General features: G+C 52.3%; 6 protein-coding genes across 6 annotated transcripts; 3 read left to right on the forward strand and 3 right to left on the reverse strand.

The window, feature by feature from the left end:
- Positions 1–859: 859 nt before the first annotated feature.
- On the reverse strand, positions 860–1,901 carry BDP81DRAFT_494718 (uncharacterized protein; the record flags this gene model as incomplete). The annotated part of the gene is made up of 3 exons (XM_060595390.1): positions 860–1,467; positions 1,498–1,573; positions 1,640–1,901. The coding sequence occupies 3 exons, from the start codon at positions 1,899–1,901 to the stop codon at positions 957–959; spliced, it is 849 nt and encodes a 282-aa protein (XP_060442079.1). The 3' UTR covers positions 860–956.
- A 1,373-nt stretch (positions 1,902–3,274) lies between these two features.
- Positions 3,275–6,597, reverse strand: BDP81DRAFT_463227 (uncharacterized protein; the record flags this gene model as incomplete). The annotated part of the gene is made up of 9 exons (XM_060593993.1): positions 3,275–3,546; positions 3,655–4,018; positions 4,087–4,191; positions 4,261–4,463; positions 4,502–4,614; positions 4,700–5,334; positions 5,605–6,091; positions 6,143–6,357; positions 6,487–6,597. 9 exons carry the CDS (start codon positions 6,595–6,597, stop codon positions 3,275–3,277), a joined length of 2,505 nt encoding a protein of 834 aa, XP_060442080.1.
- A 3,202-nt stretch (positions 6,598–9,799) lies between these two features.
- On the forward strand, positions 9,800–11,458 carry BDP81DRAFT_326327 (amidohydrolase; the record flags this gene model as incomplete). The annotated part of the gene is made up of 1 exon (XM_060585055.1): positions 9,800–11,458. One exon carries the CDS (start codon positions 9,800–9,802, stop codon positions 11,456–11,458), a length of 1,659 nt encoding a protein of 552 aa, XP_060442081.1.
- A 997-nt stretch (positions 11,459–12,455) lies between these two features.
- Positions 12,456–13,295, forward strand: BDP81DRAFT_326342 (cutinase; the record flags this gene model as incomplete). Its single annotated transcript, XM_060585057.1, has 4 exons — positions 12,456–12,764; positions 12,818–12,911; positions 12,975–13,054; positions 13,116–13,295. The coding sequence occupies 4 exons, from the start codon at positions 12,456–12,458 to the stop codon at positions 13,293–13,295; spliced, it is 663 nt and encodes a 220-aa protein (XP_060442082.1).
- A 461-nt stretch (positions 13,296–13,756) lies between these two features.
- Positions 13,757–16,259, reverse strand: BDP81DRAFT_433854 (major facilitator superfamily transporter). Its single transcript, XM_060590900.1, has 6 exons — positions 15,683–16,259; positions 15,188–15,619; positions 14,883–15,110; positions 14,562–14,823; positions 14,277–14,497; positions 13,757–14,213 (listed from the first exon to the last, which is right to left on the reverse strand). Exons 1-6 carry the CDS (start codon positions 15,934–15,936, stop codon positions 13,979–13,981), a joined length of 1,632 nt encoding a protein of 543 aa, XP_060442083.1. The 5' UTR covers positions 15,937–16,259; the 3' UTR covers positions 13,757–13,978.
- An 842-nt stretch (positions 16,260–17,101) lies between these two features.
- BDP81DRAFT_66830 (oxidoreductase) lies at positions 17,102–18,782 on the forward strand. The gene has a single exon (XM_060596133.1). The coding sequence runs from the start codon at positions 17,201–17,203 to the stop codon at positions 18,503–18,505; it is 1,305 nt and encodes a 434-aa protein (XP_060442084.1). The 5' UTR covers positions 17,102–17,200; the 3' UTR covers positions 18,506–18,782.
- Position 18,783: the final 1 nt, after the last annotated feature.

The following is an 18,783-nucleotide window of genomic DNA, read 5'->3' on the forward strand; positions in this document are numbered from 1 at the left end:
AAATAAGTGTGCAAAAAATAATTGTATTTGGACGATTTTTGCAATTGTTGTGGTGGTTTGTACATTGGGGTATGGATAATAATGCGGTGGCTGGGAGGGATTTTTGGGGTGGCCCAATGCAGGGGGGGGCCAAATGTGGGTGCGTTGACTTAGTTAGCGTTATTGGGGGCCCTCGATATTGATGTCGCCAATGATAACCAGTCCACACCTCTGACGAATCATCATGACCTTGAGACGCCGAGGGTTTGCTGGAAAGCCAGCACCAGAAGGAAACGCAGTACCCATGATGACGATGACAATGTCATTTTCTTGAACTTGGTACCCATCGATAGTTGAGGCGCGGGGAGTTCCTTGGCGGGCCTGTGAATTCTCCAACTTCTTGATCATGCGAGAAACAATCTCGGGCGTGGGCTGCCAGGATCGTTATGCGGGACGGATCCACCTGTTTAGGCTTGACCAAGCCGACAGTGAAGTCAAGGGCAGCTCGGACCAGCTCTACTGGCGTGTAAGTAGACCAACAAGTGGCCGTTCTCACAACTCACATCGCCCTCCATGATGTGCCTCTTTCACCTACCGCTGAATATCCTAATGGGGCCTTTCCGGGTCTGGTCAGACGTAGTTGAAAGTCCAGGGTGTTTCGGGACTGTATCAAATACCTTTCTCATCTGCAGAGAAAACGTGTTTCAACGCATTTGATTCCGAGATCAAGCCATGCTGACGATGTTTCGTTGACATGGAGACATGCCATCCACAAAACCGAGCTACACAGATTCATCCTCGTCGTAATATTCCGAGTGGTCGTCATCGTATATCCCCCCCCCCCCCGGTTCAACATCCTCCCCATCTCGACGTCATCGTAAGGGTAGATGCGGGGATCCGGTGCCCCAGATAATGCGTGAAGTCTCATAAGCAGCCACCTGAATTCAAGCAAGTCCCTATCTGGAAGCTGCTCCTGGCTATCGGCCGAAATTTCGATAACGGACCCATCTTTGATCGGGCGAGAGTTGATGGTCCTCCTTAACGAACACATCGCGAGGGTCAGCGGAGAAAGACTTTCCAATCCTGCTTGCCATGCACGTAAACCGAGTCCGTCTCAGCCAGTGAACCCTCAGTCGCATTGTCGCCATGGACGAGGAGTCGTCGTCGAGTGGCTCAATGGGCTCCAAAGCAAAGAGTCCTTCGGACCAGCTGGGTTCCAACCGGCGACCGAGACAGATCATGTTCGTCATCAGGGTCGTGATACTCCCATTACCCTCCTCCTTATGCAGGAGCTTTGCTCTGAGCTTGGTGTAAAAGTCTTCACCCCATCCGAAGAGTCCAGAAACCTGGATAGATATGATAAGGCCGCTCAGTCCCGGGGGCCAGATGATGGGAGCGACAATGTGACAAATGACTGGGTCGAAAGCTCCAGTAGCAATGCATAAATTCCCATCGCGATCGCGTGCCTGAGACGGAACTATTAGTAGGCTTCAAAAAGAAGCAAAGTTTTGTACTCACCTTTGTTTATTCAATTGCAAGTTGAGAATAACGCCAAAGCGCCATGTTACCTGACTCTTCAGCAGGTACCCATTGACTAAGGACTGTTGTCTGATTAGCATGCTAAAGATACGATTCAAATGCTTAGGGTGACACTGCTTACATAGTCTGATAAGCTGCGGGAACGTATTCGGCAAACAATCGAGGATATTTAGGAGCGCTCTCCTCTCCTTCTTCTTCGGAAGAGTTTGTAGTTTGTGCAAGAGGTCCAGAAGCTGAGCAATATCAAGCATCTTGAGAATGGTCCAGAAGCCCACTCTATAGATGCCATAGTAACATGACAACTTCGTGGGTTCGATTTCCTTCCGAATTTGCCGTGCTAGGCAGATTCTGGTTTGCATCTCGTCGTCCACCTTGGTATCCATGTTATCGTGCTAGGCCGCAGCGTATCGGTGACTGTCCTTAAGTGAGTTAGAAAGCTGCGGCAATCGAGAGCAAATGAAACACAGTTGGATGGAATTACCTGGAGCATACGATGAATGAGATACTTTACTTGTAGGCTCTCGTATGATCGCAGTCAGGCTGTCGAGAAGTGTAAGGGAGATAAGCTCGTGATCGGAGGTAGGCAAAAAAAAAAGAGGGTAAAGTTCAACTTGAAAAGAGTACAAACAGCCGAGCGCCCCCTCAACAGACTGGGGCCAGCAAGTAATGATGTGATTGGAGTGTGACGTGACAAAAAGTCAAGAGGAGCGTATTCAACTACACAACCGGAGATGGCGGGTGGCGTAGGTAGTAAAGGTGGTGCCTTATGTTTGTTTGCCAAACTTAAGTCACAAGCAGACTGAAACTTCGGTCAAGGCACTTAAGGCAGCAAGACCTAGAAGCCATTATCATACTCCACCCTCCGTTGCATTTCAATTTCTACGCAACACCGCTTTCGGACTTTTGACGACCTTGTGACGCTCGGGGCCCTCCACCACTTTGAGAACTCTGAAGAATTGGAATTTGTAGCATCAAGATGAAAAGAGTGTTGTTTCTTCGATGTCTCTCTGCATTCAAAGAACACTTTGTGTAGTTGTTACCGCAAAAGTTCCCGAGCTCGTTATCATTGTCCCTTTCGTCGTTCCCTTCATTGTCACGCCTGTCCTAGACGGGGACACAATGATATTTTCACTCCACAACATTCTTTCATGAGTAGATTTCCATCGAAAGGAGAGAAACCATTCAGCTAAGGTTTGACCACACGCATTATTGCACACATGACCCTGCAGCTCTCCTTTCGGCTACCCTCTCCCCCCCTCCGTATGAAACTCAAGGTTTGACTCCGGTGCCTAAAAGTATCCTTATAACCGTTTCACAAGGTCATATAATTCACCTGTCGTCTCCCAAAATCGGACTTGCTCTACGCCTGTTGGCGATGAGAATTTCTTCGCCCCTGTAGGATGGGTTTACAGGCAGGCAACCAACGACGTTTTTCAATACAAGTACTTTACGCCATAAGGTAGTTTGGGTTAATTTCTTAGTCACTTCTAGCCCGTTTTGATGGAGGATATCTGTTAGAAACAATGGTCATTTGCTGGTTCCGTGACTGGGTGTGGGCTGAGCCGCGGTTCGCATAGATGGTCTCATTGCTCGATCCATCGGTCAGTTTTGTTAGACATCGGCCTCTGGATCAAAGTGAACCATGGAATGCGAGATAAAATGAAGTCTAATAATGCTAGTGTAGCAATATTGTCCCCAGTGGACGCCTCCCGATCCAGTTGCCTACCCAGCTCAGTTGGAAGTACCCCAAGCTCATCTAATACTTAAATCGCTCCGCAGCACGCTCCAAGAACTCCAGAATCTCCCGCTTAGACGCCTTCTCACGACGACGTCCTGACTCTTGCTTTTCTGCAAGCGCAAGCATGTAGTCGCCATCCATTGTCGCTCCAATGTTTCTGATATCGGCCGCCATGTCTTCGCGGACCATCTTCAAGCCGTCCTCGAGAACGTCTTTGACGTTTCCAATCGCGTCGCGGAACATCCTGATCTTTCGAATATGGATATAGTCCTCGATCTTGACTTTAAAGCCTTTTCAGTGATCCACGTCCTGTGTAAGTTTGCAGTCAGATCAGTATGGAGTTTCATAAGCCTTTCCAAGAGCAAGAGCTTGTAATAAGTGTCGCGAAATGTACTCACCACGCATCATACCACACTCTTCATAGCCAGGAGCCATTTCTTCGGCGACTGGTGTAGTCAACACTCTGCTGGCGTCTTTCTGAGCATCGTCGACTCCCATCCGACATTGAGCGGTAAGCCGCACAATCTTTTGTCTATGTAGGTCGAGCTGCCGGTTGAGCTGGACGATCGTAGATAATTCATCATGATCGCAGTCTTGAATCCCGAGTTGCTTCATAACATCGTCGTGGAAAGTGCTTAGCAGGTTGGTCGGAGAGACTGTGAAATTGTCGAGTATGCCAGGGAGACTGAACTGAAAGAAGGATTCCCAGGTCTCTGTGAGGTTTTCCTTGATGGGCTTCAACAGATCTTCGTTGGAATTGTGCTTCCTCATATGCCGTGGCGACGATACGTTGCTTTCAGCGTCGAGTGATGAATAGAGCCTCAGCTAACGGCGGTGGGTACTGCCGCACGACTGGCTACGGTGCTCAAGCGATTCATCTCCTCGTACAGAATGGTCTCTGCTGCCATGTGCAATTTTTCGCGGCAATCCCTCGACTTCGCCGTTCATATTCTATCGAGTGTTATTTCTTTGATTTCATTCGACTAAGAAGGAGGCGCACTCACGGCATCAAAGCGTGTCAACATCCCCTTCAGTTGCTCCCCATCAATTGTTGCCGTAGTCCCGGCCCTCTCCTGCGCCCAAATTGCAATGAAGTTGAGAACTTGGCATATGCCATTCAGCACCTCTTGGTACTTCGTAACTCGAAGTTCTTCGGTCAGCTTCTGAGCATGAGCTTGTAGCTGAGGAATTTCCGACGTTCCGTGTCCTGCTCGGTATCAAAGCCAGGAGTCTCGTCATCGTCACTGGCCACGAGGCCTTGCATCTTCTGATATACGAGGCTGCTGGTGCAGAAGACAGGAGTCGATGCGGACATTTCATCATAATCGCGGCACTCCCTGACAACTTGGCCCTGTCCACTGGATTTCGATGTATCTTGCCGATCAAGACTAAACGGGTAGTCAGTAAGTTTCCAATGGCCTTTAAGCTTCCCTGCTCACTCACTCTTTGAAACTTTTGGCGAGGTGTCTTTTGACGGCATCTCGGCAAATCTCGTTGCGTCTTCGAATCAGACGTGCATGGGCCTCATCCACCAGCTCTCCCTTTTCCTGTCGCAATTCCGCGAGCTGCTTATGCTTCTCGGCATTTGGGTTAGAGTCGATGACGGAGTCCTTGGTTAGTTCGGTGGATGTATCGAATGCCGATTTCTCCGCGTGCCTGTTTGGTGACTCGGATTGCGCTCTTTTGGCTGGGCGGTCCGCGTCAACGTCATTAGTAGAGGCGCGAGATGTCTTACGCCGACCCCGGACGACCATGAGCTCCTTCTCCAGAGCTGTTATGCGGCGACCAAGGACTTGAATCTGGCTCCATGCTGTCTTGGTATTCTTGTCCAGTTTCGACTTCATGCTGTCCATTCCAGAGCTAATCGTCATGTCATCAGTCTTTGAGCAAATGACGGTCAAAGCCGAAAACGCTCCATCAAGTTTGAGTTGACGTTTGATGGAATTGCTCATGATGTCCTTTGCCGTCTTGTTATCGACGGCTCTGTTGATTGGGGCCACAACCCAGACTCCCGAACACGACTTGATGTACTCGCTCGCTACCGCAGCTCTAGCTGCATCCCAATCCTGGTGGTCGGGCTACCAAAGCGACTGTTAGCAGCACTCCATACAACCGGGTTGCTGTCAAGTTGGGGTGTTGACGCAGGGTGGAAGCTCTCAGAGGCCAACTGCAGTTAGGGGTAGAATGATGAATCACTGAAATCTGCTCCTCCCTCGACGTGTACTCCCTGCGCTGTATATATATATCTTAGCTACTCCTTTGTTGCTTGGACTCCTTAATACCTCTAACTAGCCCCTGTCCGGGAGGGCTCTGACAGTTGCCCACAAAGTTTGACATATCAGTTCTACGATTGTGACACCGTTTACGAGCACTCTGGCTTTGGTAAAAAGTCTGACAACTTTTACCAATGGCCAGTACGCTGCGGTATCGTCGTCTTTGTCTTTGGAGTCAACATAAGGCTCGAGTTGCTCGCGCATCTCCTGCGCATTGTTGCATTTCAGCGTCATGGTTGTACCCAGAAAGCCACTGACATTTTGATGGGTAGCCAACTGGGCTGAGGTGCTGCTGGCCAAGTCTTGGGGGGTCATTGACGGATACACCGCTTCAATCTTTGATTGAGCTTTAGCGGCATCACTCTCCGGGTCTAGGTCATCCTTTTCTGCTGCATCTTCGACGTGAAGATCCATAAGCAGTATGTTGACCTCCCTTGACCACTCATCTTGAGAGATGAACTCGATTTCCGCGCGGTATGGGTTCTCTTGGTCTTCATCATGGTTGTAAGAAACCTCGGTGGCGACGGCGGTACATCCACGCATGCAGTTCGTGGGAAGCAAACTAGAAACAATTAGTTGAGTTCAGTCCTCCGAGGCCAGGATCCGCGAATGCTTCTCTTCATCCAGCAGGGCATTGATGGTTGAGCTTTTGCCATCCCCGGTATTGCCTAGAACGCCGATGACTGTCTGCTGGGACCGCTTCGCGCGATCACGAAGATCGGAGATTTGGTCACCCCAGTGTGATGCTGCCGTCTTCAGGGCAGGCTGAAGCTTACGAGAGAAAGCAATGGTCTCGCAAGCGGGCTGAAGTTTGTCCAAAAGCGGAACCTTCTCGTAAAATAGCTGCCAGAGATCTGGGTCTCTGATCTTTCTCATCTTCTCTAGGTAGGAGAACGTCAGTAGAGCTCGCTGCTCCAGAGGTCTCCATTGCTTCTTGATAGGCGCATATGCCGTGACGTCTTCATACCGCTCGCCCTTCACTTCGACTTCTTCCTTGATGGAAGCATCTGTTTTGATGTTGCCATGCTGCTCTTCCTTCACCCCAATGACTGCCTGACTGAGGTTCATTGTGCGACTGTGAAGAAACGTTCCGAGCGTCAATGTAGGTTGTAACTGGTAAGTAAGTGAATGGTGATGCTTTAGAAGAAATGGGGACCTGAAATATTTTTGACCCGTTAGCCAGAGCAATTACCATGGGTCCCAATTGAAATGACGTCGCAGCTACCTTTTGCGGTTTTCATGAAATCGAAAGAAGGCTAGCAGTGCTAGTGATCTTTTATATCATATAGAGCTCCTATGATGAAACGATGTCGAGAAAAGGAAGTTGCTTGTCCAGATGCAAATGGGCGCAAAATCAGAACGATGACGCAAAAATTGCGCGCCGGGGATATTGATTGCGACGCCAAATATTGATGGTGAGGAAAAGAGGAGATAGAATGTTCGAGTGAAGACTGAAAAGAAAGAAAGAGTATCGAAGAGATTGGGGGAAGGTAAGAAGACGGAGATGTTGGGTTGAAGTTGTCTGGGGGAAGTGTAGCTGAGAGAATCGGTGGGGTTAAATACCCGTGGAAGTTGAGAGCCGCCTTCGGAATCTGGCTGGTTGAGAAGGAAAGAGCAAAGAAAAGCAAGTGTGGAGACAAGTCTTCTTGAGTGTTTTGAGAGAGAAGGTTCGCCTGACTTTCAAAAAGACGTCAGAGGGGGGTGTGAAAGAGAATGTCGATAGTCGCAAGCCCGTCTTTCAGTAGAGTCTGGGTCCTCAAATACCAGGAGAGAATCGAATGCGGCTATGGTGATTAGTATTTAGGGTTGACGTCGGGATCCCACTGCACCTAGCTGCCACCTCCCCTACTATTATCCACCTCTGTCTTGATAATACTGGAGTTCTTAACTTCATCTCAGGGTTCGGACTCTCTCCAGCTAGCTCGCAAGCGGCTATGCTGGAGATAGTCGACCCTTAGCAGGTAAGGGATATTAAATACCACTAGACGCCCGGATATACCGGGATACCTGGAAACGAATTGGCTGATAAGCTCGCTAAGGAGGGAGCCGTACTCCCGCTACTATCCCATCGAGTGCCAATTGGCAACAGATACATGCCCTTGAGGGGAACTGACCACTCAGGAGACAGCCAAGACTTCTTCTAGCCAACCAAAAAGCCTAGATTATGGATACTTCTGTTGTCTATATACTCTGACTATGAAAGAGGTACCAGCAATCATCCGAGTTACAAAGCGCTACTCCACACTGCAGGCACCCTGACCTCGTCTTTTTTCTGTGGGATCGTGAGTGTTGTTGAACAGGGCCTCGTACTGCGGCTTCATTGGTCCACTGTACCCACGATTCAACCAGCCTCAAAGGCACATACTGCTGAAAAAGCTCTAAAGGGGTAGTAGATAGACCCCGTACTGTTGCGGCGCGGTAGGGCACGTCGAGGGGGTTGAATTGGCCCGGTGTGCCCCTTTCTAGCGGAGGCGATTCGTGTGGGCGTACAGTTGCGTTATCACACCTCTCGGGCCTACATTGAGCTGTACAGGCGCTATCAAGGTCTTCGGGAAGTACTGCGACGGTGATATGTGAAAGCGCTGACGAATCAGACGCATCAGAGTCGCTTGAGGACATCGCGACAGTTGCCCATCTGTAGAAATGTTAGTTGTGGTGGTGAACGCAGCTGGGAAAATATAGGGGTTGATGACGTACCGTCATGTATTCCCGCGGTGAGGGGGCAAAACTGGGTCAAAACTGGGCATAATGTACCTGTTGCCAATTGGCACTCGATGGGATACCCCCTACTGTAGGCCTCTTATGCTGGAATAGCGAAGATGGTTTGCGCTAGAGCCTGCGAATATTACTCGAGGTAGTGGCATATATCTAAGTAGAAACTCAAGTTTGGCTACAGGAATACTAACGCCGCCCTCTGTTGCCTACCGGAGTTAGACCTACCTCGTCCACTGTTGCACCACCTGCTCGCTGCCTGCTCTAGCCATGGCCACTTCTTCGCCTACTATAAGCGTTTTTAGCACGACGGGGACTTTAAATATAACTGCAGACGGAAATTATCACCTACCTATCCAGTATATTACGTAAAAAACCGCCGTACGGCGGTATTATGGCCGATTACCGGGACTAAAAAGGATCCGGGCCCCTTACCGCCCCCGAAGGGCTAGACCGAAGCCTATTAGTACGCCCTAATTGGAGATCCGGGCGCCTTTGAGAAGTTCGAGCGCTTGATACGGTACTTCGAAACGTACTCCCTGTGAGGGGATAGCGAGCCCGAGATAACACGCCTTATACTTTATTATATACCTACCGATACCTCTTGGGCTATAGCCCTACCTCTACCCTCCCTCTCCCTCCTTTATTTTTCCCGATATATTCGAGATAATACTGATAAATCTAATACGCCCGCGAGGGCCGGCCTTTTTGTTATAGCCCGTCGTCTGTGAACGATGTAGGGCTACTTAAGGCCTATTCGCTTTTGCCGAGTTAAGAAACCCCTGCTGGCGTGCTTTTTGGAACTGAACGGACCTTAGGGATTAGCTAATAATCTCTACTGCTTTAGGTACGACAAGAAAAGTGTATATTATAGATTGTCTGACTTGTCGTATGCTGTTTAGATAGCGGTACGGCACATTATATGCCTAAAGGGCGCTCTGGTTGATCGGGCTTAGTTAGTTAGATAGCTAGGCTCCTGTCCCTGATGTTAAATACTACTACTACTACTACTACGACGACGTCGGGATCCCTAGAGATGGAACGAAGAAGTCGGAATAGCCTCATTTCAAGTGAGGCAAGGGCGGCAAGTAACGTTGCCGCGATTGGCTCTTATTCGGCCCTCTGCAAACTTGCCCAGATTACTACCCGCGGTTCTTTCCATTTCCAGCTTCTCGCTACGCAGTACTTGAAGGGGAAGGCGCCAATCCATTCACCTCGGTGAAGCGAATCCTTCACCACGGCTTGACCGAATCCACCGAGATAAGGCAGTAAAGATAAGTGACGAGCCGGACAGGGGAAAAGACCTCATATCAGATCTTATCAGATCCTTGCCAGCGCAACCCCACCATACGAACCCCGCGGTCCGCAATCCGCAGCGACGCAGGGCGAGGCGGGCTGCCCCTCACCAGCAAAGCCGACCATATCCCTCTCTCACACCACCCGAGTCAATAACGACACATTGCAACGACACACGCAGGCGCAAACGGATTTCCTCTATCGCAAAGCATTTTTAGCGTACGAAACTGGGCGCAAACGCAAGGAAAGAAACATCACAGTCATGGCGCAAGTTGAAAATCAAGTGGGAGGCGCAGGGGAGCTCTTCATCAATGGGCGCATCTTCCTGCACAACGCCGAAGCCGGCCTCGAGACACAACCCACCTTTGCCGAGAGCATGTTCGTCGCCAACGGCATCATTGAGAACATTGGCACAACAGAGGACCTCAAGGCGAGACACGCATCAGGAGAGGTCACCACACACGACTTGGAGGGCAGGACAGTCCTGCCGGGCTTCATCGACGGACATGTGCACCTTCTCCTCCTCGGCCAGTCGTTGCGCAAAGTGAGCCTCGAGAACTGCACATCACTTGAGGAGATCCGCGCCGCCATCAAGGCATACGCCGTCGCCAACCCGGACGTCCCGCGCATCATGTGCAAGCTGTGGATGCACTCCATGACCCCCGACGGCGTCGACAAGACCATGCTCGACGACATTGACCCCCGACCAATCTTCATCGACACAAAGGACCTTCACTCGACCTGGTGCAACACAGCCGGCATCAAGGAGCTCGGCATCGAGAACATGCCGGACCCGTCAGGAGGCAAGATCCACCGCGACGCCGAGGGCAAAGCGACGGGTCTCCTCAGCGAAGCCGCCGTGCTCACCATCGTGTGGCCTCATCTTGCCCAAGTCGCCCCCAAGCGAGATCGGATGGACGCCATGAAGGATGCCGTGCAGACCTACAACGCATCAGGCTACACAGGGCTGATTGAGATGGCCATGGACGAGCCAGCATGGGACGCAGCGTGCTCGCTCCGCGCCGAGGAACCCAACTTGCCCATGCGCATCCACGCATACTGGCTCATCAAACCATCCGAATCCGAAGAGGAGCGCTTCAAGCAGGTCGATCGGGCCATCGAACTCCACAACGAGCTGAACAAGACCACCTCCCCCGACCTGCGCATCGTAGGCATCAAAATCATCACCGACGGCATCATCGACGCCTGCACCGCCCACCTGTCCGAGCCCTATGCCGAGGTGGGTTCCCCCCCGCCCTTCTGGAGCGCCGAGTGGCTCGGCCCCGTGGTCGCGAGGGCAGACGCCGCCGGGTTGCAAATCGCCTTGCACGCGATAGGCGACGCAGCCATCAAGAACGCAGTCAACGCCCTCGCCAACCACGCCACACCGGGCCGCCGCCACCGCCTCGAGCACATCGAGATGGCATCCCCTGAGGACGCAAAGCACCTGGGCGAGCTGGGTCTCACGGCCTCGATCCAACCCGTCCACGCCGACCCGGCCATCCTCCGCGCCTGGCCGCGCCTCATTGGCGCCCACCGCTGCGAGCGCGCCTTTGCCTACCGCGAATTCGCAGACCACGGCGCGCTGCTCGCACTCGGCAGCGACAGCCCCACGGCTCCCTGGGCGCCGCTGCAGAACGCCTACGTCGCGACGACGCGACGGTCCGCCAGGGAACCGGGGTACGACGTGGTCGTCAACGAGCACTTCAAGCTGGGCGTGTGCGAGGCCATCACAGCGGCCGCATTCGGAACTGCAAAGAGCGTGTTTGCAGAGGATCGGACGGGTTCTTTGCAGATTGGCAAGCGCGCGGACTTTGTGGTGGCGGAGATGGATTGGACGCCGCAAGGCCTGCTCAAGGGCGAGATCAAGGCCACCTGGTTTGACGGGCGGAGGGTTTGGGCGTCTTCACCCGATGCGTAGAGTGTTATTGGGGAGATGGGAACTGCCTCCATCCGTTCATGTTCGAATCAGACTTTTTTCTTTTTGGCCGCGGTCGCTGCTATTGACTGCTGCATTTCAGTACATATGCCCCGTATATGCAGCCGAGAGGCAACATCAAAGCCAGCCAATTGGTGGTGTTCGTGTACAAGTATTTGTCGGCTCCCACATGTTCAGATATTTGTAAATAAAGGTTCGTGTGTGTGCTGTGCGTTTGTGTGTGCCTCTATGCGAAAGAGAGAACGCAAGTCAGTGTGAATTATGTGAGTAGGAGTTGTTTGTGTGTGTGTAAGTCAGCATGCCAGCCGGCGCAGTATTCTGGGAATAGTTTCATCCCATCTCGTGCGTGTTTCCGGCTCTGCGGCAAGATGGCACTGGCCGCTCCCCAGTCCCGCAATCCCCCCAATCCCCAGTCTCTCTCACGCAATGCCCCGATCGGGGAAAGGTTGCAAATCCACACCAACTCGGGACAAAGTCGCGCTGAAGTTCTCCAGGGGTTCTTCGTGAGTGGCTTGGACAGTGGGCACGTCAAGGGTGTTCTCGGGAGGAAGAGAAAGCTGCCTGCCAAAGGGCAAATAGCAAAACCAGACAGGGATCATCCCGTGTGCTTCTGCATGTCTGTGATATCAGAGATTCCAAAAGAGGCTCTGGCAGCGGATGTCAAACCCCCCATTTCAGCACATGGAGGGTGTGGTGGTGGCCCACTCTCGAGATGCCGAGGGATGGATCGTTCTCTCGTCCCAGACTCTGGATGGTGGTCAGTACAAGAAGACGGCCATGGCCCCACGAACTTGGACGGATCGGGCCAACCAACCTTCTTTCTCCATTCCGATCTCCTTCTCGACTTTGATCCTTCCAAGGAAACACACGGACACATTTCACATCCTCTCGTGATCCACCTAGTCTGTTGAAGCACAGCCTCTCATAGCACACGATGCAGCCTCAAATCAGCCTGTCGGCGCTCGCCGCCCTCGTCCCCATGGTTCTGGCCCTGCCCCAACAACAACAACCTCCTCCTCCACCGGGTCCGCCAGCCGCTTGCGCACCGGTCAACATCATCGTCGCCCGCGGTAGTCTTGAGGCGCAGGGTGCCGGTCTCTTGGGCAATATCGCCATGAACGCGTCGATGCAGATTCCCGGCTCCGTCATCACGCCGTTGGTGTATCCGGCACAACTCGATCCGTATCCGCCCTCTGTGTCGGCTGGTGTCATGAACATGACGACTCTTCTCAACCAGCAAGCGCAGCAGTGCCCCCAGTCAAAGCTCGTCTTGATGGGATACTCTCAGGTATGTGGTTTCCGTGAAATTGACGTGTTGCCATTGTGTCTGACGTACTGTAGGGCGCACAAGTGTCACTTGATACCCTCTGCGGTACCACGGATGGCCCCAACTTCAACACGACTGTTGCTCAGGCACCCATGGTCGGAAGCAAGAGTAAGTCCACGGAGTTTCGATCCCGCGTGACAGTCATGACCAGTTGCTGACATGGCTCAACAGTCGCTGCCGTCGTCCTCTTCGGCGACCCAACTTTCATCGCTGGCCAGCCCTTCGCCAAGGGAACCTCAAAGAAGAATGGCGTATGTATTCTTGACATCGATCGTTAACCCCGTCCGCGGTTGACTGACCATTGCCTCGCAGATCTTCCCTCGCATGGATCTCGGCCCATGCCAGGCCTTGCAAAGCAAGTTCGCGTCCTTCTGCGACGACACGGATCTCTTCTGCGCCTCGGGCCAGAACTTGACCGTCCACCTCGGCTACTTCTCAAAGCAGGACTACATCTCCCAGGCATCGACCTTCATCGTCCAGCAGACCAAGTAAGCCAGACGTATAGACAAATGTATGTGAGTAGTGTGACACCAGAGAAGCTGGCGACTCGGGGAGTGCTTGTCGATTAGGCCAGGCACCTAGAATGACTACGGGTTGTAATGCTTTTACGATTCTTGACGATAAACTTTCTTTTCTTTCTGCTGCAGTAGCATTTTCAGTCCGGTCTTGATGATCGACGCATGGAGTTTCGCGGTGGAGGCAAAAAGACACACTAGTTGTAGCGTTTTTTTCTCTTACATATCAGCAGAGGCCTTCGAGCCAGAACAACTTGAATAAACGAAAAGATTAATTATCAAAGGACTGGAACAATTGTTGTCTGTGCTCGTTTCGTCACCGAAGGATGTGGGTCCACTGCAGAGAAACAGGGTGGGGGCGATGCACCTGCCTCCTAGCCGAATGCGGAAGCGAGATGGTAGTCCGTGTGTCATTAGTCATCGCTCACCGAACGATCTCACCGAGCACACCTCAAGAACTCTTATCGGTACTGATAAAGGGCCACAGGCGATAAGCAGCGATAAGCAGCCACAGTGGCTTCCGACGAAGTCCTCGTCAGATTCCTTGCAGACAGTTCATAAGCTCACTCGAACGATCACCCATCAAAGTGCCAGGTGCTCTGATTCCCAATTCGATATATAGGCAAGTACCTCGTCTCGCGTCGATATATCACCGACTTTCTAGTACACAAAGATAAAGTCCTCGTTCTTCAGATCCGTCATGTCCTGCAGACCGTGATCCTCCTCAATCGCACGGTGCTGGTGTTGAGGGTCCTCCTCAATCTCGACCGCCTTGCCCTCCTGCTTATCCTTGTTTCGCATCATCGACTCGTCAACGATCAACGTGCTCTTGCCGAGTGCTATACGGCGCTTGGCGTGCTGAACGTTGAGGTACTTGAGGTAAAGAGGGATCAGGCTGTACGAGGACCAGTCAGTCAACATTGTGCAACATGGAACAGGGATAGGGAAGATGACTTACGCTCCCATGATGGCTACGAGGACAAACATGATGAGGTTGGAAATCAGACCAGGGCGGTATACCGGGGCGTCATCAACGGAGTACAAGAGCGGTCCGATGATATTGCCCGTGCACATGCCGATAAAGACGACGGCAGAAGTGGTCTTCTTCTTGGTGTCGCCGGCGGTGTTCTGTGCCTGCCATGTGAAGATGAGAGGCGTGATGGCAGCTAGTGCAGAGACCTGATTATCGCAAGTTAGTACGTTGCGCGCATGCATGTTGTTGCTTCATCCATTGGAACCTTACCAAGTAGTACCCAAACAGCAGAACCCCCTTGTGCTCACGCGGTACGGTGAGCATCAGGACGGTACCGATGGTAGGGATAATTGCCACGCCTGCGATAACGATGCCCTTCTTCTGGATTCGAGTAGCGATCCAGCCGCTTCCCATGATGGCAATGATCTGGATGGCACCGAAGGGGATGTTGAATAGGATGGTTGTGAAACTGCTGTATCCGAATGACTGAACAATCAAGTTACCAAAGGTTGAGATGCCACCACTGGCGATGCTGTAAATAACTTGTTAGTACCGCAACAGTACATGTAGAAGATGGTCCGAGAAACGTACGAAATGGCGATGATCAGAATGAACCAGCACCATGTCTTCAAATCCAGGAACGTTTCCCAAACGTGGTCCCAGCGCCAGACTCCAGACTGAATACCCATCTGGTTTGCACGGAGTCTCTCAACCGCAATGACCTTTTCCCTCTCGGTCAGGTACTTGGCAGACATGGGCGAATCGGGCATGAATATGAGGACGACAACGGAGTAGGTGACGGTGAGCAGGCCGCAGAACCTATGTCACGGGCAGCATTAGCAAGGCATCCTCGGCGTCGAAGCTATCCGCCTCAAGATCCTTTTTTCATGACTTACAAAAAGATAATCTGGTACTTGTAGAGCTTATCGCTATTGATGTGGCCCAGACCGTAGGTAAAGAGACTTCCGACGATGAACGTCACGCCGTTCATGGCGTTCCAGGAACTCGTGACCAACGTCTGTTCGCTTCTTCTCCACCAGGTAGTCGTGACAGCCAAGCATGACGGCGCAATCATGGCTTCGAAAGAACCGAGCATGAACCGCAGGCCGAGAAGGGATTTGAAGTCTGTGCACGAGGACATGATGGCCAGGGAAGAGCCCCATAGGAAGATGGCGGCAGCGATGACCTTTCCGTTGGGCAGCTTGACGAGGATCCAGGCGGCGACGGGTTGCATGACGAGTTGGGCGATGTAGAGGATGGAGCCGAGCCAGGAGTACTGCTTCCCGACGAGGTGTGCGTCTTCTTTGATGCCGAAGATGGAAACATAGCTATTGGTGTTGACCTGTTAGTAACCTGCACGCGTTGGACGGCCTAAATACGGATTGACTCACCTGAGAGAACTCTTGTCCATCTGCTGGAAGAAATACGCTCCGAGAATCAAGGGCAGGATACGAAAGTTGATCCTCTTCAGAACGGCTTGCTCTTCCTCGTACGTGAAAGTCGTGTCACCACCTCCGTGCTCAGCAAGGAACTTTGCCGCCTTCTCTTGGACCGTGTTCGCCGGAGCCGGTGTTTCGGGGACGGGCTCGATCGCGTCGACGGTAGGACCGCCGACCCTATCCTCGGCCGGGGCTTGTGATGCCATGTTGGATCTTCGGTCTCGCACGAAAATGACCCTAACAGGTGTCGTTGAAGTAACGATCAGAAAGGTAGTGCCGTGCTATTGGTACATATGTCGAGCACACCGTTTAAAAATGACACTGCAGCACCTTGATGGGAAGAAGGAGAGTAGCAGACACCTGACGTTGTGGTTCGAACTCGTTCATCTTATCCGTCATATACCCTCAAGCGACAAGCCCCCTTGTCCGCCCCCAACAACCGGTTTCCTCTCAGGCTCTCAGCCGAAGACGAACTGGAAACCCGAGCTTGGAGGCACAACATCGATCTACCTTGGCAACACCTGACTCCCGCGTTGCGTATGCCCATCGTGTGGTGTCTGTTCATCTTTCTTGCTAATAGCCGGAGATTAAGTCTGCCCTCCAAGTCGGATGGCACGTTGCCAAGATTGCTTGCCGGTTGCTTGACAGAACCCAAGAGATCCTTCGGAAACACCCCAGTCCAAATTTCAATGTGGTTTCTCATTGGAGGGAAAACTTCAGGCAATATGCGAAGCCGAGACATCATGGGTCTCTGTCAAATCAAATCTCAGCCCAACGCCTGAGGGTCATCGTTTACCTTACGAGTCGTGCGCAACCCTGCCAAGTCAATCCAAGTCTAGTTCAAAAGAGTCTGGGGTAACGATCTACCGTTTACGAGCGGGTGGCTGGAATAGCCAAGTTGAGAGGACCAACAAGGGGCTTTCTCTGGGCTGACGTTGCACCCATTCCCACTTCTACCCCAAAATCTCTCCGCACGCTACTCTCTCGAGTCTCCAGTCCTCGGTTTACCCCAGTATCCCCGACATTTCCGACAATTGAAGCGGAGAGCCACACCCGCGTTCCGCTTCATCGTCTCCCCGCATTGTGGGGATCGTGAGCGTCGAGTGACTGGTTCACGAGTCGGGCATTCAAACCCCCGCGCCCAGAAACGGGTTGCCATTTTGGCTAAATTCGGGCGTTTGGGATATCTGATCCCGAGTGGGATATCTGATCCCGAGTGGGATTCTTGCCGGGGGCCGGGACTGCATGAGATCTCGAGGATTTTGAGTGCCATCTGCCGAAGTCATGACGACTCCGATAACGCGGGTTTCGGTCTCTCAATAAACTCGCTGTGCCCGTCACAGTCCAGCGTCAGTTCCATTCTCTGCAATTTCAAGGCAGTTTGTGAACTTCCTGAATCCGACAAAACCTTACCCTAGCACCTCGAAGCACAGCAATCAACACGAACCGAGTACATACCTGACCTCCACAATGGGCGAGACAACACAGAAGAAGCGGTATGCCATCGTCGGCACCGGTGGCCGATCGGGCTTTTTCTACACGGCCATTGCAAAGGACTACAGCAGCACTTCAGTCATTGTCGGTCTCTGCGACACGAACCAGACGCGCATGGACTATGCCAACTCAAGGTTGAAAGACCTCGGGCACGGCGAGGTCCCGACCTACATCGCAGCCAACTTTGACCAGATGATCAAGGACACCAAGCCGGACGAGGTCATCGTCACGACCATGGACCGTACACACAACATTTATATCGTACGAGCAATGGAGTTGGGCTGCAACGTCGTCACTGAGAAGCCAATGACCATCGACGCGCCCCGGTGCAGGGAAATCTTTTCGGCAGTCGAGCGAACAGGCCAGGAGGTGCGCGTAACGTTCAACTACCGCTACGCACCGCACAACACAAAGATCTTTGAGATCATCAAGTCCGGCGCCATTGGCAAGGTGACGAGCGTGCACTTTGAGTGGATGCTCAACGAGAACCATGGCGCCGACTACTTCCGTCGCTGGCACCGCGATAAGCGCAACTCAGGCGGCCTCCTTGTGCACAAGTCGACGCACCACTTTGACCTCGTCAACTTTTGGCTTCAGACGCGGCCGCAGACGGTTTACGCCCAGGGCGATCTCAAATTCTACGGACGGGAAAATGCCGAGGCGCGGGGCGTGACGAAGTTCTACACCAGAGCGCACGGAAGCGAGGCAGCAAAAGACGATCCCTTTGCACTGCAATTGGACCAGAACCCGCAGCTCAAGGCCATGTATCTGGATGCGGAGCACGAAGATAGCTACTACAGAGATCAGAGCGTGTTTGGCGACGGCATTAGCATTGAGGATACGATGAACCTGCTCATCCGGTATCGCAATGGCGCGGTGATGACATACTCTCTGACAGCATATGCGCCGTGGGAAGGATTCCGCGTCAACTTCAACGGCACGGGCGGCCGCCTCGAGGTTGAGGTTGTCGAGAAGAGCTACGTGAACTCTGGAGGTAGTCAGGCTCTGGAGGGAGCTATTGAGAAGCGGACGATGCTGCTTAGGCCACTGTTTGGACCTCCTCAGGAGATTGATCTGGGCGAGGCCAAGGGTGCCCACGGCGGTGGAGATCTTGTGCTGCTGGCGGATCTGTTTGGCGAGCCGGTCTCCGATGAGTACATGCGGGCTGCCAGTCATATTGATGGTGCCGCGTCGATCTTGACTGGTATTGCCGCCAACCGATCACTGGCGACAGGGCAGGCCGTTAATGTGGATGATATCCTGGTGGTGCCTAAGAAATGAGAAAGATGGAAGCGGGAGTCAACGACTGAATGTGTTGATAAATATGCAATGGAACAGGATAGAATGAACCAAAAGTAGACACGGATTCTAGCAATGGCACTCACTTTTAATAACAACATCCTCTGCTGGGACTGGTGAAAAAACAGAAACCAGATAAGATGGCAACGTCGCAAGAATAGGACTATCTATCATGGCTTTCTAATCACCTCTTACCTGATTTGGAGGGATAAACGAACGTCAAACGCGGGATATTGACTCTCTGTGGTGATACCTGCATG

The sequence above is a fragment of the Colletotrichum phormii genome (genome assembly GCF_030913505.1).
Source record: "Colletotrichum phormii strain CBS 102054 chromosome Unknown BDP81scaffold_17, whole genome shotgun sequence".
Taxonomy (NCBI): domain Eukaryota; kingdom Fungi; phylum Ascomycota; class Sordariomycetes; order Glomerellales; family Glomerellaceae; genus Colletotrichum; species Colletotrichum phormii.